Source organism: Marmota flaviventris, chromosome 7 (genome assembly GCF_047511675.1).
Source record: "Marmota flaviventris isolate mMarFla1 chromosome 7, mMarFla1.hap1, whole genome shotgun sequence".
Taxonomy (NCBI): Eukaryota; Metazoa; Chordata; class Mammalia; order Rodentia; family Sciuridae; genus Marmota; species Marmota flaviventris.
This window is the reverse complement of record NC_092504.1, coordinates 94,532,676-94,548,426: the sequence shown is the minus strand read 5'-3', so window position 1 is coordinate 94,548,426 and position 15,751 is coordinate 94,532,676. Positions and strand designations below refer to the sequence as shown.

General features: G+C 42.1%; 1 protein-coding gene and 1 long non-coding RNA gene across 2 annotated transcripts in view; one reads left to right on the top strand and one right to left on the bottom strand.

The window, feature by feature from the left end:
• The first annotated feature begins 1,214 nt into the window (after nucleotides 1-1,214).
• On the top strand, nucleotides 1,215-7,246 carry LOC114092773 (uncharacterized). Its single transcript, XR_011708010.1, has 3 exons — nucleotides 1,215-1,367; nucleotides 5,461-5,565; nucleotides 6,165-7,246. It is a non-coding gene; the product is annotated as an uncharacterized lncRNA (long non-coding RNA).
• A 7,286-nt stretch (nucleotides 7,247-14,532) lies between these two features.
• The window catches only part of Manba (mannosidase beta), a 111,194-nt gene continuing 109,975 nt past the window's right edge, over nucleotides 14,533-15,751 (bottom strand). Inside the window, exon 17 of the mRNA XM_027935438.2 lies at nucleotides 14,533-15,097. Coding sequence (XP_027791239.2) covers nucleotides 14,873-15,097 — 225 coding nt within the window. The 3' untranslated portion in view covers nucleotides 14,533-14,872. The remainder of the gene's footprint in view (nucleotides 15,098-15,751) is intronic.

The window sequence follows — 15,751 nt, the reverse complement described above, 5'->3', positions numbered from 1 at the left end:
TAGCTTTGTAGTAAACAGAACTAGCCATCTCTTTCTTGTTGAAGAAAAATCCTTCTACAGGATACCATGATGGTCCCATTGTGATATATTCAACAACTTCTCTTTAAAAAGCCATGAGCTACATTTTTGTATTGTATCAACATATGCCCTAATTGTTCTTGGTCTTACTGGGGTGCCTCCTTCCTCTAACAATTTCTCTTCCTCGGGGGGCGAACAACTTCAAACCTTGAGTCAACCATTTTCCCCAGTTTGCCTGAGAAAGTTCTAGGAACAGGCAACTTGAAATAAAAACAAAATAAATCAAAACAAGAACACATTGTTTTTTGAAATGGTCACCCATTTTTTTTTTTTTTTTTTTTTTTTTTTTGCTCTCCTTCAGGGGCGAGCAATTTCACTTACCTCCGAGCTTCAGGCGTTCCCCATACAGGCCGCCAAATGCCGCAGTCTGGATGGGCACAGAATAACTGAGCCACCACAGAGCCTTGTAGATTCAAACAGCAACTCTTTATTCCTCGAACTCTCACCGGCACTCTACACGCACGTTCTGGGAACACACTGCCTCTACCCAGCTCTGTGCACCAATTTTCTCAGAACCCTGCGAGAACTCAACGGGAACTCCAAAGGAGCCGGTGCTTGAGGCAGCAGGATCAGGATCCACCCTAATCCTGGAGCCGCCCTATTCCCAGCAGGATCTACCCTAAACCCGGAGCCACCCTAATCCCTGAGCAGGGTCACCTTTCAAACCAAAATGCCATGTGTCATTCCTACTTGGCTATGGCTCTCAGCACCCAGGGAGCCAGGTGGCCACATAGAAAAGGTAAGTGCAGTTCTCAGCCTTAAATGAGGTCCCAGCCACTGCCACATGCCCTGTGGGATAGACAAGGGAGCCAGTCTTTTAGCAATCCCACTCCCCAACCAAGTGTCCTTGTGTGGCCTTCAAGCTGCCTCAGGTGGTGCTGCCTATAAGTGTCACTGAGCCCTGCCTGAATTGCAGATTTGTGAGCCAATTAAATAATGCTGAAGGTTTCATGATCTAGGTGTGGAGTGGATTGGTACTGTTCTCCAGAGCTCTAACTTCACAGTTCCCATGCCAGAAGTTCACTTTAAAGAGAAACTGACTTGAAGAGGAAGAAGGAGGAAACAACTCATGCTGAGATAGAAAATTTATGCTTCCCTACTGAATAAAAAGCCCTATTTCTCTTGTCATCCAGAAACTGACTCTTCTTCCTCCAAGATCTTGGCTCAGGCCTGAACCTGTGCACCGGGCTGAAACATGAAGGCTACCAGAGATGCCTGAGTCCTCGTGGAAGGAGTGTCTTTCACACTGTACCAGCAGATGGAGATAAATGCCAAAAGGGATGCAGAAGGTCAGTGGGAAGGCTACAAAGGGCCTGAAATAAACCTGCCCAGAAAGCTTGTTGAACAGCAGGAGGCTGGTTAAATATAGCTTCCTCAGAACTTTGGTCATCTTTTGAGGTTTCTATACTCTGCAGGCATAACCAGGCTTTTTTCAGGATCAGTGGTCATAATTTTTCAGTAGAAGGAAGTCCTGCTGCTGCTCATTGACCCACCAGGGTCCCCTGTGGTGGTTCTATGTGGCACGGGCATCCCCGGTCACCAGCCACAGAACGCAGCCCCGCAACCTGGACCTTGAATGGTTTTAGCAGGAGAAAGGGGAGTGGAAGGAGCCAGGGAGGGCTGGGTACCCGTACCTTCCAGTCCCTTTGAATTAATTATTTCTAACGAAATCCTCCAGACATCTCTATGAGGTATATATTTAACCCCACTTGATAGTAAGAAGACAGGTGATCTGAAGTTTTAAGTAACCCACCCCAGGTTCAAATCCAGGTCCGTCTGAGTCCAAAGACTATTCTTTGATGATATCTGAAGGCCTTTCAAGAAATGGGGCCATATTTAAAAGGGAAAGAAAAAAATGCTGACACCTGTTCATGGAGTCATCCTGTACCCAACCCAAATGCAAAATGAATTCAGAACTCCACTAAAAGGATAGATTGTTTGGTTAAAATGACTTGATTTTCCCTCTAACAGGCTAAATTGCTTATGAATGAATTATTCAAGGACTGGAGGTTATTGCATCTCTTTCTTCTTCTTGTTTTGTGCCTTTGGAGGCAGGGGAGGATTTCTTTCTGATGTGCAATTCCTCAGGTAACAGTCCTGGGAAGGCAAAGGAGTCAAAAAGAGTGAAACTAAAATTCCAGTCATTTTCTTAAAGATCATGGGATTTACAGTTGGATAAGATCTTAAAGATCACTGTCTAAGTCAGCTTTTCAGCTGCTGTGACTAAAAAGACCTGACAAGAACAATTTTAGAGAAGGAAAAGTTTATTGGAGGGCTCACTGTTTTCAGAGGTCTCAGTCCATAGGCAGCTGGCTCCATTCCTTAGGGTTCAAGGTGAGGCTGAACAACATTGTAGAAAGGTGTGGTGGAGGAAAGCAGCTAATGTGGTGATCAGACATCAGAGAGAGAGACTCCACTTGCCAGATACAAAATATACATCCCAAAGCCACACCTCCAGGGACCCATCTCCTCCAGCCACTACCAGCTGGCCTTCAGTCACCACTCAGTTAATCTCATCAGGGGATTGATTCATTGATTGGGTTAAGACTCTCATAACCTAATCATTTCTCCTCTGAACTATCTTTCATTGCCTTACACTTGAGCTTTCAGGAGACACCTAATATCTAAACCATAACAATCATGTATATAAGGGCTGAGGATGTAGCTCAGTGATTCAGCTCATGCTTAGCATGCACAAGGCCTGGGTTCAATCCTCAAGACACCCTGCAATGTGAGAGCAGCTACTTCCCATTGTCCTCACAGGGGCCAGCTGTGTCAGGTAAATGCCAATCCAGGAGACTGAGTTCTTTTCCACTGGTTTCATTTGACTGTGTCATTTGGCTTTGGGTTTGGGGGAGACACTGAGGAGGAGCTATAAATTAAACGAAAGTCATTACATTATTATGGATTCCATTATGTCTACAATAGCCTTCTTCCATTATCCCAGACAAGTGAATAGTTACACAGACTATTCAAGCATCTTAGAATGAGATGGAAGAAGAGGCCACAGAAGCATCTTCTGACTTCCATCAACTCGCTCTTCCATGTCAACATCTCTTCACAAAAAAAGGTTATTTCATTTAAATATTACAACAGCCTTGAAGAACAAAGGTATCTATTTAATCAAGATTTTGTAGGCCTCATTGTGTGCCAGGCACTATAATGGGTGGTCATCACATATTTCTCTTCCTGTTCAAGAATCCTTCAGGGTATTTTGTCCATTTTACAGGTGAGCAAACTGAGGCATGGATTAAAGCATTACCTGCAGGATCTCCTGACTCCAGTAGTGTTTAATAAACCACTCTTGCAGCAGGCTCAGGAGTGAGTAGGGTGTGTCTCTTCTACTTAGCCATGAAGGAATCCAGGGTAACGGTCATTCTTCCTCTACAACTTGGTTCCCAAGGTCTTGCTGGGGTGATGGTCCCTGTCATCTGGAAGGGGAGTCAAACTTAGAGTATGTGTTGCAGGATTGATTGTTCCATTTCCTCTCATGTTGTGCTAGAGAAAAATTTTAGTCCCATGGCCACACTAAGACCAGGGAGGCTCAGAGAGTGATGTTCTGTTCCCAGTATTAAAAACACTGTTGATTTTGGTGAGCAGATCACAGCCTGAAACCTCAGACTGTTTTTAATTCCTACTCATGCAAATATTCACTCTGAAAGTACCATCAAAGTAAATAGACATCATCAAAGGCAAAATCATTTCCCAAAATTGAGAATGAAGGATGTGGGAATGGGGATGTGGCTCACTGGTAGAGTGCTTGCCTAGCATGCACAAGACCCTGAGTCGGATCCCCAGCACAATGCCCCCTGCAGAGTGGAAGATGCATTTTAAGTACAGTCAGTTTATCTGAAGGAAATCCTCAGAGACAATCAAAGGCTATGAAGGAAGGTAGGATGGGAGATGAGACCTGCTGCCCTTGCAGGGAGAGTTCTCTCCAATCTCCATGTTCCTCTGTTCCTTCAATGCTGTGCAAAAGGTCTTGGCTCATATATGCCAAGATTGATGTTTTTAAGACACCATGCCCTTTGGGATCTGTATTAGGGATCTCTAGAGGAACAGGACCAACAGGAGATACACACACACACACACACACATACATATTACATATACTATATATGTATATACATACATATATACATACACATATAGTTTAGTTATAGTTACAGTTATAAAAGGGGACTTATTAGATTGGCTTACAGAATCAGAAACTAGATAGTTCCACAGTGGCCACCTGCAGATTGGAGAGCTGGGGAAACCAGTAGCTTCTCAGTCCAAAAAGCCAGAGCCTGAGAAGAAAAGTGACCACTGATGCAGCCCCAGTCTGGGACTGCAGGCCTGGGAACTCCCTGGAGTCATAGCAGCAACCCAAACACCCACCTGAGAGAGAGAGAAAAATGGCACCTGCATCCATGTTGGCTTCCTCCTCCCTTGACCCTCCTTCCATCCTGGCCCCAGCCCATTCAGCCACACCACCCATATTTAGGATGGGTCTACCCTCTCAGTTTCCTGTCTCACATGTCAATACACCCTCATCAACACACACACACACACACACACACAAAGTCTCCTAATTCAATCAAGTTGACCATCCATATCAACAATCGCAGGATCCCACCCAAAGGAAAGGGCAAGTTCATCTTTCTTGGGGTCTGCAGAGAACTGCTAGGACCTTGACTCCAAATTTTAGAGAAATGATATGTTCTTCAGGCCAGAAGCATAGCAGACAAAACAGGATTCTAGAATTCCCTTCACCAGGATTGCTTCTTAGGATCCAGGAAGCAGAGTGCTGAGATAAAAGCTTGAAGAATATGATGGAAGTACCCACATCAAGGGAGGTCAGAGGTGAGGCCAGAAGCTAGATAACCAGATTATTAGGTCTCTTCTCTGGCAAAAAGAGATAAATACTTTCTTTATTTCAAAACTGTTGTGCAGTTCCCCTTCCCTTTCCTAAGGCAATAGTGCACAACTTAAGGTATTTTTTGCTTCAAAAATTTGAATGAAAAACTCCACACTGTGGATTATTTTTCTTCTGCAGCACACATGTTTATCAAATGTTCTCTTGTCCTTGGAAAACAACTTTTTTCTATAATTTTGAAAAATTGTCTTGCAAAAAAAAAACACCCAACTTTAAATATTGTTATGGTTTGGATGTAAGGCGTCCCCCAAAAGCTCACATGTGAGACAATATAAGAAGGTTCAGAGGAGAAATGATTGGGTTGTAAGAGTCTTACCCCAATCAGTGAATGGATCCCCTGACAGAATTAACTGAGTGGTAACTGAAGTGGTAGGGTGTGGCTGGAGGAGGTGGGAATTGGGGATATGGCTTTGGAGTATAAATTTATATTTAGCAATTGGAGTCTCTCTCTGCTTTCTGATCAGCATGTGAGCTGCTTCCCTCTGCCACAGTCTTCCTCCATGATATTCTACCTTACCTTGAGCCCTGAGGAATGGAGCCAGCCTTGTATGGACTAACACCTCTGAACTGTGAGCTCTCAAACTTTTCCTCCTTTACAATTGTTCTGGTTGGGTCTCTTAGTCACAGCAGCAAAAAAGCTGATTAAAACAAATATGAATGCTTTCATTTACAAAATTGTTTCAAATATTTACTCTTTTAACAAGAGGTAAACAGGAAAGGGTCTTGCTTCCGGCCATTTTCCATAGAAGGACCAAGATGCAGATAAGTCCAGATGTCTGTGGTCCAGAGGCCAGACCGGGACTCAGTCTTGAACCCCCACACTGTGCTGTTCAGCCTCACTCTATAACCAATCACAAGGGAGCCCTGAAGCTACATACAGGTCATTGAGATGTGCATGGGAGAGGAAAGGAAAGCTCACCAGCTGGGGGCACTGAAGGGCATTACCCTTGGTTGGTCAAGCAGCAGGAAGCTGGCAGGTTCACCAAACACACATCTCCAGCACTCACAGCCCTGGGCAGGCACCCTCAGGCCACAAGAGTGTCCCCAAGAGTCCATGATGGCCTTTCTTCTACCACCCATTCTCTTTGCAGCCCCGTTTCTTTTGTTGTGAGGCCTTCAAAAGTTTTTTTTCTCAATATCCTGCCTTGTTCTGTTTTCCTATGCCCAGCTCATTACTCCAACAAAGAGCCACCCATGGGCCACCCATGTTCACATAGAATTCTGCTTCCCAGCACAAGCACAGCCTGACCAAAGTGGCCAAAGACACCAGAAATTACACTGCTGTGAAGACCCACCACAGCCCCATAGGCAAGTCCTGTCACAAAGCCCAGAAACCCTCCTGTGCTCTTCTGGGAGATCCCACAGCTCCTGTGTCTCTCCCGTCACTCCTGGGACCATGGAAGCAAGTGTCACTTTGCCTCCCCCAAAAGGTGGGCATAGTGGTGCTCAGGAAGTACTCATAGGCTCACAGAAGAAGGAACTACTCAGCCGGATGCAAAAGCAGCCCTTTGCATTCTTCTCCATTCCAGTATTGACCTGGGAAGGTCAAAGCTACCATTTGGCCCATCCTTCCTCACCCCAGCCAACTGCACATCGTGAATGATGAACAGCATATGCACACAGCATGTGGGCCAGGGACAGTTTTGGTTATGAAAGCCAAAGGCACTCTAGGTTAAAGCTTCAACAAGGAGGGAATCTGTGGGAAGCAAGTAACCCACAGGACGCAAGCCCATTTCTTTAGACAGAAGAGGCCAAGCCAGGCCAGAGAAGACTCCTCCGCGCTGCCTTTTCCTCAGCAGAAGATCCTCACATCATGCCACAATACTTGGTTTTAGTCTGTTCCCATAGCTTTGCTACTGTGCCATTTTCCAGCTCATCTGACTCCCCCTGACCCCCCATCAATCATCTGTTCTGGAGGCTTTGTGCCAAGTTTTCAGAGATCCATAGTAATTAAATTTAAATTAAAAATCACTCAGATGCTACCTTTTTGCTAAGGTGGTTATGACAGAAATGAAATGAACCAAGAGGCAGAGAGCAGCAAAAGTTGCTCTGTACATCTGAACCTTTCTAACATGCCCTGCTGGCTCCCAGCTTGTTAGCTCTGGAGCCTGGGAAGAAGTCTCCTTTCTCCATAGGTACAAAACCCTCTGAGCAAACCAAACTAAGCACTATGCAAATATGGCTGTCAAGGTCACAGTGGAGGAAAACATCCAGACCAATGGCAATTAATAAACCGTTCCTCAAATGCAATCAGAAGTTGTCAAGAATCTGTAAAATTCTGTGTCTCGTTGACAGGCCCAGTATGTTAAATCCCAAATTTTAATCTTTTAACATTTCTTTCCTAACATATCTCATTTCAGAATGAAGACCCTTCCCCACAGAGCACTGCATCACTAAACTTTAGAGAGAGGAAGAGGGAGAGCTGGGGAGCTCAGGGAGCATAGCTGCTCTCTGGGTTCCTTCTTTCCCTTCCTCCTTCCTCCCTGCCCTCCTTCTCTCTCTCTCTCTCTCTCTCTCTCTCTCTCTCTCTCTCTCTCTCTCTCTCTCTTTTCCTCTTTCTCTTTATTTCTCTCTCCCTTTCCTTTCTCTATCGCTCATTTTTCTCTCTTCCTTTCTCTATCACTTTTTCTTTCTCCCTTTCTCTTTCTCTTTGTCCTTTCTCCCACTCTCAAGCTTTCTCTTTCTCTCTCTCCCTCCCCCTTCTTTTCTTCATCTCTTCCTTCTTCCCTTTCTTTCTCTTTCTTTCCTTCACTATAGTAGCTCCTCTGTATTCATGCATTCCAAGGCAAGCACTGACCCCCAGCTCCTTGAACCCTGGGAGGTGGTAGGGGACCCCCCACCCAAGTCCCTGCTGCCCCATGAGGTCTCCCTTACACTCCCCTCCCCACCTGAGGGCAGCAGAGCCCAGTCCTTGGGGAAGCCTCCGAAGCCAGCACCCATCCATCCCAGGGCACTGCCCCTCCACCCACCACTAGCCTCATTTCCTGTACACAAGAGGCCTCTGCTGGAAGAAGCAGAACTTTGCACAATCACCCAACAGCTGTCACATCTCTTCTACTTTTTTTTTTTTCCTTTGATAAAATTGGAAATAGCCTGACTAAAAAAAAAGGAGGAGGAGGAGGAGGAATTAGAACCCTCTTTCTGCCTGAATTTTCTCCTTCAACTCAGGTCACAAAACCTTTGGTAAAGAATCCTTAAATGATTTTCACTTTGGACAAGGGGAATATGAGATCCCTGGCTGGAATGATCAGATGTAGGGTTCTTATCCTTGAAGGAGTAATTGTAAGCCTGCATTTACTACTTGCTTATCCTGTCCTGGGGACTGGGAAAACTTTATCTTATTGAATCCTCACAATAATGCTATGAAATAGTCATTGAATTAATCTCATCTTGAAGATAAGAAAACTCAGGCTTAGAAATTAAGTGACTGGGGCTGGGGTTGTGGCTCATCGGTAGAGCGCTCACCTAGCATGTGCGAGACCCTGGGTTCAATCCTCAGCACCACATAAAAAATAAAATAAAATAAAGGTATTGTGTCCAACTACAACAAAAAATAACTATTAAAAAAAAAGAAATTAAGTGACTGGTTCAAGGTCAGTCAGTACATGTTACAGCCAAAATAACAGGTTCAATATCAGAGCATGAGCCCATGGCCACAGCACACTATAGACACTCTTCACATGTACACATGCACACACACACACACACAAATGTACACACACACACAAATGGATCTTTTACAAGGAGAAATCTCAGTTGTTGTGTTTGTAAGTTGTCTAGTTAAAAATCTTTCTGTTCAAATACCAATAATGTGGCTAGAAACGTATAACAATCACCCAATTCGGGCTGGGGATCATCTCATTACAAAAGAGTAGTGGTCCTTCCCTCACCCATCATGGAAAACCCTGCCCCCAAGAGCCTTCCTCACTAGAAAGATCACAGCCACTGCCACATCCAGGTGCAGGGGATCAAGATATCTCTTGGCTGAGGGGAAACCAATGGCCCCACCTTGCCCTCTCCAAGACCCAGCTATACATCTGACCTCAAAGCCCTCACCTTTATCTGTGAGGATGCTCTTGACTGGAAAATTAGAACACCTGGCTATCAGTGAATTTTTAAAGTAAGGGCTGTTTAAAAATATCATTACAAGGTCAGAGATAGAAAGATCTACATTATATATGAAATTTTCCCCCTTTAAATGTTAGCAAATAACTCAATTTTAAAAACCATGGTCTGGCTGTCATCTGCTGGTCAAATATGACCTATATGTGACCTGACCTTCCTTTTCTCCCCTCCATCCAATACTTTCACAGGTTCCTACCTGTCCCCCTCCATAGGCTTGCTTTGATGGCTTACCACAGGGGCAAATGATAACTATAACAGCTCATATTTGTTGCATAGCTATTGTGTGCTCTATCAACATCTATGCATCATCTCATTTAGTCCTTACAACCTATGAGGTGGGCATTGGTACGATCCCCATGGTTAAATATTAAAAACTAAGGCACAGAAAGACTCAGAACTTGTATCCAATGTTAAAGAGCCTGCTAGAGTTAATGTTATTCAAACACACTGATTTCAAAGCTCATAATCTTTAACTGCTCTATCAATTATGATGCTCTTTGTTGTAAAATCAGAACACCTGATACTAACTGGATTTAAAAAGTAAGGCCATATTTTTTTAAATTGCGTTATATGAAGAGCAAAGTTAACAACCACTATGGAAATCAGTATGAAGTTTCCTCAAAAGACTAGATGTGGGACCACCATATGACCCAGTGATACCACCCCTTAATTTTTATCCTGAAGAATTGAAGTCATTATACTATAATGATACATGCATACCCATGTTTATAGCAGCACAATCCACAATAGCCAAGTTATGGAACTAGCCTAGATGTCGGTCAATGGATGAATGGGTAAAGAATACGTGATATATACACACAATGGAGTTTAACTCAGCCAAAATGAAGAATGAAATTATGTTATTTGCAAAAAAAAAAAAAAATGGATTGGAACATGAGAGCTTTATGTTAAGTGATAAGCCAAACTCAGAATGTCAAGAGTTGTATGTTTTCTCTCATATGTGGAAGCTAGAGAGGGCAAAGGGGGAATAAAGCGAGGGGGAAATCTCATGAAAATAGTAGAAAAAGAGGACGGGGGTGGGGGGTGCAGATGAGAGAAAAAGGAAATACTGGAGAATGACACTGACCAAATTACATTATGTGCATTACAAATATGTCACAGTGACACTTTTATGTATAATTATCACGTGCTGATAAAAAAATTGTTCAAAAAATAAGAGCAAAACTAAGATGGTTGCAGGGTTAGTTTAGCAGCTTAATATCTCTGCCATCCCTGCGTGTCAATAACATTCAAGGTCACAACAAGGCTCCAAGTATCAGGTCCTCAAACTGTAGCTTCTCAACTTCACCCAACAGCAGGTTTCACTTCAGGTCTCTCATCGGGCAGGAAAACTCATCCCCCAGAACATCAACTGGTGTTTCATTTGCCAGAATTGTGTCACATACTTAACTCTACACCAATCCCGGGCAAAGAAGAATAGGATTAAGTGGAACAAATTATGATCCAATTCCTGAGGTTGGAGCAGAGAAGCACCTGACTGGTAGTCAGCCAGCAGAAGCTGCTCCAACTACTGGGAATGTGTGGATGGTCTCCTAGGACCCAATGAAGTTTATAAAATCCATAATGAACAACAATAACAGAATAAGAAGAGGGTGCTCCCACATGTATTATGAGGCAGGAATCCGTGCTAGCTCTGTAATAGGAAAGTCCATGATTGGGAATGTACCATGTCCAGGGAGCTCTAGGTAATTCTAAGCATCATAGTCATTTTTACTACTCACTGCATGGCATGACATATCACAAGGGGAAACTCAACAAACCTCGTTTAAAGACTGAGACCAACCAAAGGAGTTCAACTATATTATCATTGCAAACTTTTCTTCTAAGAAAAAGTTCTGTAATGAAGGTCTTTAAAGACTCATTTCTCAATTAAACTTTTTTTTATCATAAACTTTCCAAAACACCTTTTCTTTTTGCTTTGTTGATACTACAGATTGAAACCAGATGTGCTTTACCACCAAGTCACATTCCCAGCCCTTTTTTATTTTTATTTTTTTGAGAAAGGGTCTTGCTAAGTTGCTTAGGGCCTCGCTACGTTTCTGAGGCTGGCCTTGAACTTGCAATCCTCCTGTCACAGCCTCCCGAGCCGCTAGAATTACAGGTATGTGCTACCGGCACGTGCCCAGCTGTCCTCAAGTGTTGAACAAGATGGCCTTATCTAACATGGTTGTCCCTCCATATCACCTTAACCTTATAGGACTTGGCACCAACTGCAGTTGCCTTATTCATTGTCTGGCTTATTGTCTGTCTCCCTTACAAGAATGGTTTACCAAAGCAGGGACTTGTCTTCTCCTCTCATCGCCTAGTGACAAGGACAGTGCTTGTCAACAGTGATCCATAATAAATGCTTGAAAATGAATGAATAAATCTTAAGTAAACAGTTTTTAGGGTCAGAATATAAATGCATCTTAACACCAGTTTTGTCTGTGACTTTTAGAATTTTGTATATCTTCTGGTTCCTACCTCTGATAAATCAATGAGAAAAATAAGAATTCTTCCATTCACTTGGAAATATTACTAAATGCCTTTTCCAGCATAATCCTTTTAATTTCCTGTGCTAATTGAATTGATAAGATTGCATTCAGTCAAGGGGAACTCTGGAATATTATCAAATGCTTTGAATTTCCCACAGAAACAATGCTTACTTGTTCTTTTCCCTAAATCTTACCAAGCTGGGGAATAGGTTTCATATCTGAGAGCTGGAGGCAGCCCAAGAGAATATTCTTTCTGTCTCAGGTCTTTGTCACTTGAGGAAAGCCGGGGAAACATATCTTTATTTCTCTTGCACTCCAGTTCACCTTCACTCCAATAGAGAAAAAAATCTTTCCATGTATTTTCCAAGTGACTTCCCAAGGTTTGAAAATGTCTCACAGTGAAAAGTCAAATAAGAGAAAAAGAGAGAATAACAGTTATAGTGAATGTGAATGAGGAAATTACCATTTTTATTGTTTTCCCTGTCCTGGAATGGGAAGATATAATCCTGTGAACTGACCTCTCTTTATTCCGCTCTCTGGAATGTCCTTTGAAAGAACACAGCTAGGACCTGAACCTGGTCTCTTGTTTATACAGTTACTAACAAAAAATTTCTCAGAAACCTAAGGCTGAGGGGTAAGTATATCAAATTCAACTCCAGCAAATGTGGCAACAAAAATCTATTAAAATGCTAACAGTAACTATCCACCCTGTAACATGTGAACTGTGGAAGAACAGTTTGACTATTACTATTCTCTCAAAAATGCCATAGGCACACTTCTCTCCTTTTTGTAAGTAGTTGTCAGCATGTGTTTATGCCTATTTATTCTGCTTTTACAAATTATTCTTTTATGATATCTTTTTCTGAAGGAATGTGTCTATATTTGCTTTATTTTCATTGCTTCATGCACTAGTTGGATTATAATGATTATTTCAAAACGTACAATCACAATAAAAGTGCAACTTATTTTGTTCTAGACCCTATTTGTTCTCAGTACTACCTTTGACAGTCAGGGATTATTATCTACATTTTAGAGAGGAAAAAACTAAAGTCCAGAAGGTCAAATTGTTGCCCCAAATCACACAGCTAATAAGTCTCAGAATATGGATTTAAATCCAGAGAAATGTGGCTGCAAACTCTGCCCTCTCCAGGACACCAGGCGTAGGACCATACTGAGGGCCTGCAGGGGCCAGGCCCTTCATCTAAGTTACTTTATTTATTCTCTAAAACGAAATTACAAGATATGTGTTATTATTCCCATTTTAGGACAAGAAAATTGAACATAGAGGTTAAGTAACTTGTTTAAGGTTGAAGAAGTATTAAGGGCAGATTTGCGATGTAAACTCTGGTTCATCAACTTCCAAGCCCACTTCACAGGGCCCCTGTCATAGAATCTTCGTGGTTAATGAAGAACAGTGAACAGTGTCCTCCTTTCTCAGGTCCAGTCCTTGATAAGCCTGTGTGTGTGTGTGTGTGTGTAAGCACAGAGATGAGAAAACTCTTAAATACTGAAGGACAGGACTGGAATATCTGTACTTATATTCTTTTCCAAGTTACTGAACCTAATGCTTCTGTTTTAAAACCAAAACCAGCCAGGTGTGGTGGTGCACACCTATAATTCCAGTGGCTTGGGAGGCTGAGGCAGGAGAATCACAAGTTCAAAGCCAGCCTCAGTAATTTAGTGAGGTCCTAAGCAACTCAGCAAGAGCCTGTTTCTAAATAAAAGGACAGAGGATATGGTTCGGTGGGTAAGTGCCCCTGGGTTCAATTCCTGGTATCAAAAAAAATAAAAATAAAATTAATTAATTAAAATTTAAAAATAAAAAAAACATTAAGACTCAATTTTAAATCTAAGCCTTCACTATTGGTCCATTCCATAACCAATTACATGATTCTTTCCATAGAAAAATCTCTCAAACATCTTAGTTTTTAGATTCTTCAAATTCTCCCATTTATCAAGCAGAAATTAGTGTACATCTCAATAATGGGCTCAATGGAATATTTTTAGAATGATTAAATAGGCCACAGATGAACTATCAAATTGTCAGTGCAATTTATCTAACTTTTATTTTTATCATTCAAACTTACAGCAAAAGTGTAAAAGTAGTACAAAAAAATTTCACATACCCATCTATACCCAATTTAGTCACTTATTAACATTTTGCCCCATTTTATTATCAACATACCCATATTGATATGATAATGTGTCATAAAGTACCTTTATAGCAACTTATAATTAATCAATATAAATAAACTGATTTAAACTTAAGCTAAAGGAAATACCACTTGGTGCCAGAGCCAGGAAGTCTATATTCAGTATTGTTGAATCAGAAAGTTCACTGAATTTAGCCAAATCTGAAGCCCACACACAAGCCCCATGTCAGAATATCTCAAAATTTCCAGCATGAACATAGCAATGTCCATGTCAATGTGAGCTTATTTTTCAAAGAAGGATTCTTTTCAAAAATAATTTGTTGTTAAAAATGTTTTATAACAAATCCCAAAATGAAAAAAAGAATCCCACCCCAGAATAGGAATCAAATACCAACAATCAACCTTCTAAACTGTTCAGCAACAATAATCAATATGGGTGCCACCAAGAAATCTCTATTGTGACATTTGACCCTCCATTTCCTCTGGAAATAATAACAAAACACTTCATCTTAATAATTCAGTATTTCTCAAGGCTACCTATGAAAGGCCTACAATTACCTCAAAACCTCCCACACTTGGCTCAGTAGACATTACCATGGTCATGTTCTTATGACTCCCTGAAAGGTAATCTGCTTGACACTGGTTCATTTAGTACTAAAGCTGTATATTGAAGGGCTAAACAGTTCTTGCACAGATTCAAGAATACCTAAACCAGGTGCGGTGGCACCTGTCTATAATCCCCATTGAGGCTAAGGCAGGAAAATTGCGAGTTCAATTTTTATTAAGAACATTTATTATTTGTATGAAAAAATAAAAAGGGCTGATGTTATAGTTCAGTGGTAGGGCACCCTGGGTTCAACCCACAGAACAGCAAAACAACAACAGCAAAAAAGAACACCTAGGACAGCCTTGTCTGAGGCCATCACTGGAGGAACAGCCTTCCCTGACAGTATGCACTGTACCAATTGAGAGAGTGTCAGACACATGTGAATAAGCAGATGCACCTCTTGTTTCCTCGGCTTCTCTCAGGGGGTCTTCCTCTCCAGCCGCTGCTCAAGAAAGGCTTTGTTCCCAGTGTACACTGAAAATACAGCCAGATTCCTTCAGTAAATATCTGCCAGGGAGGTCACATGAAAAGACTGCTCCAATTTATACTTGGTGGTAGGTTTCCAAGGGTAAAATAATACAGTTCGTGTCTTCTTGGTCATAAAGAAACCATTGTCACTAAATCTCCCTGGGATGCTTCCTACATCCAACCAAACAAAGGGAGCAATAGCTGAGGTTTCCAGAGCAAACACAAAAGTGTCACCTTGCTGAGAGATGCTGGCCTGGAAAAAAGAAACAAAAATGAAGTGAAGGTTGAATGAAGAACTACATAGCCCACGGCAATGTCTACCAGGACTTTAACGAGGGCCTGGTAAGGAGCACGTTGCCAGTGCTTTCGTTTTGCCACTGTTAAAGTCATATATTCCATGCATGGTTTCAGATGCTTGAACATCACTTGGAAAATGACTTAGGTCTGTGGAACATGACCAAGTTGTAATCTCACACCGAGGAAACATGCAGACTCCTCTGGTGAAGGAGACTATTTCAAAACAGGCCCAAAGTTTTATATATTTTATAATTTTTCTCAGAGGAGCATCAAGGAGAGAACATTTTGGCATAGGGCTGGCTATTTTTAATGACCACATGTAATTTTAATAGATGTGGATCTAGCTAGAGAGTGCAGCCATGGAGTGTACATTAGAGCCTTCTGAAAAGGGCCCGCGTTCTAGAAGCTAATCGGCCAAGCAACTGCAAAAGCTCTACCATTCTCTGTCTTTTTAGTAAAGTCACATTATTAGCATGTGCAAATTCTATACAATTTCAGCAGACAGAGTGAGAGAGAGAATCCTCTAGACCCATTCCATTTAATTAGCTGACTGAGCATAAGCCCCAGAGAGAGGATGAGCCACTCCCCAGAGGCCACAGGCTTGTGAGCC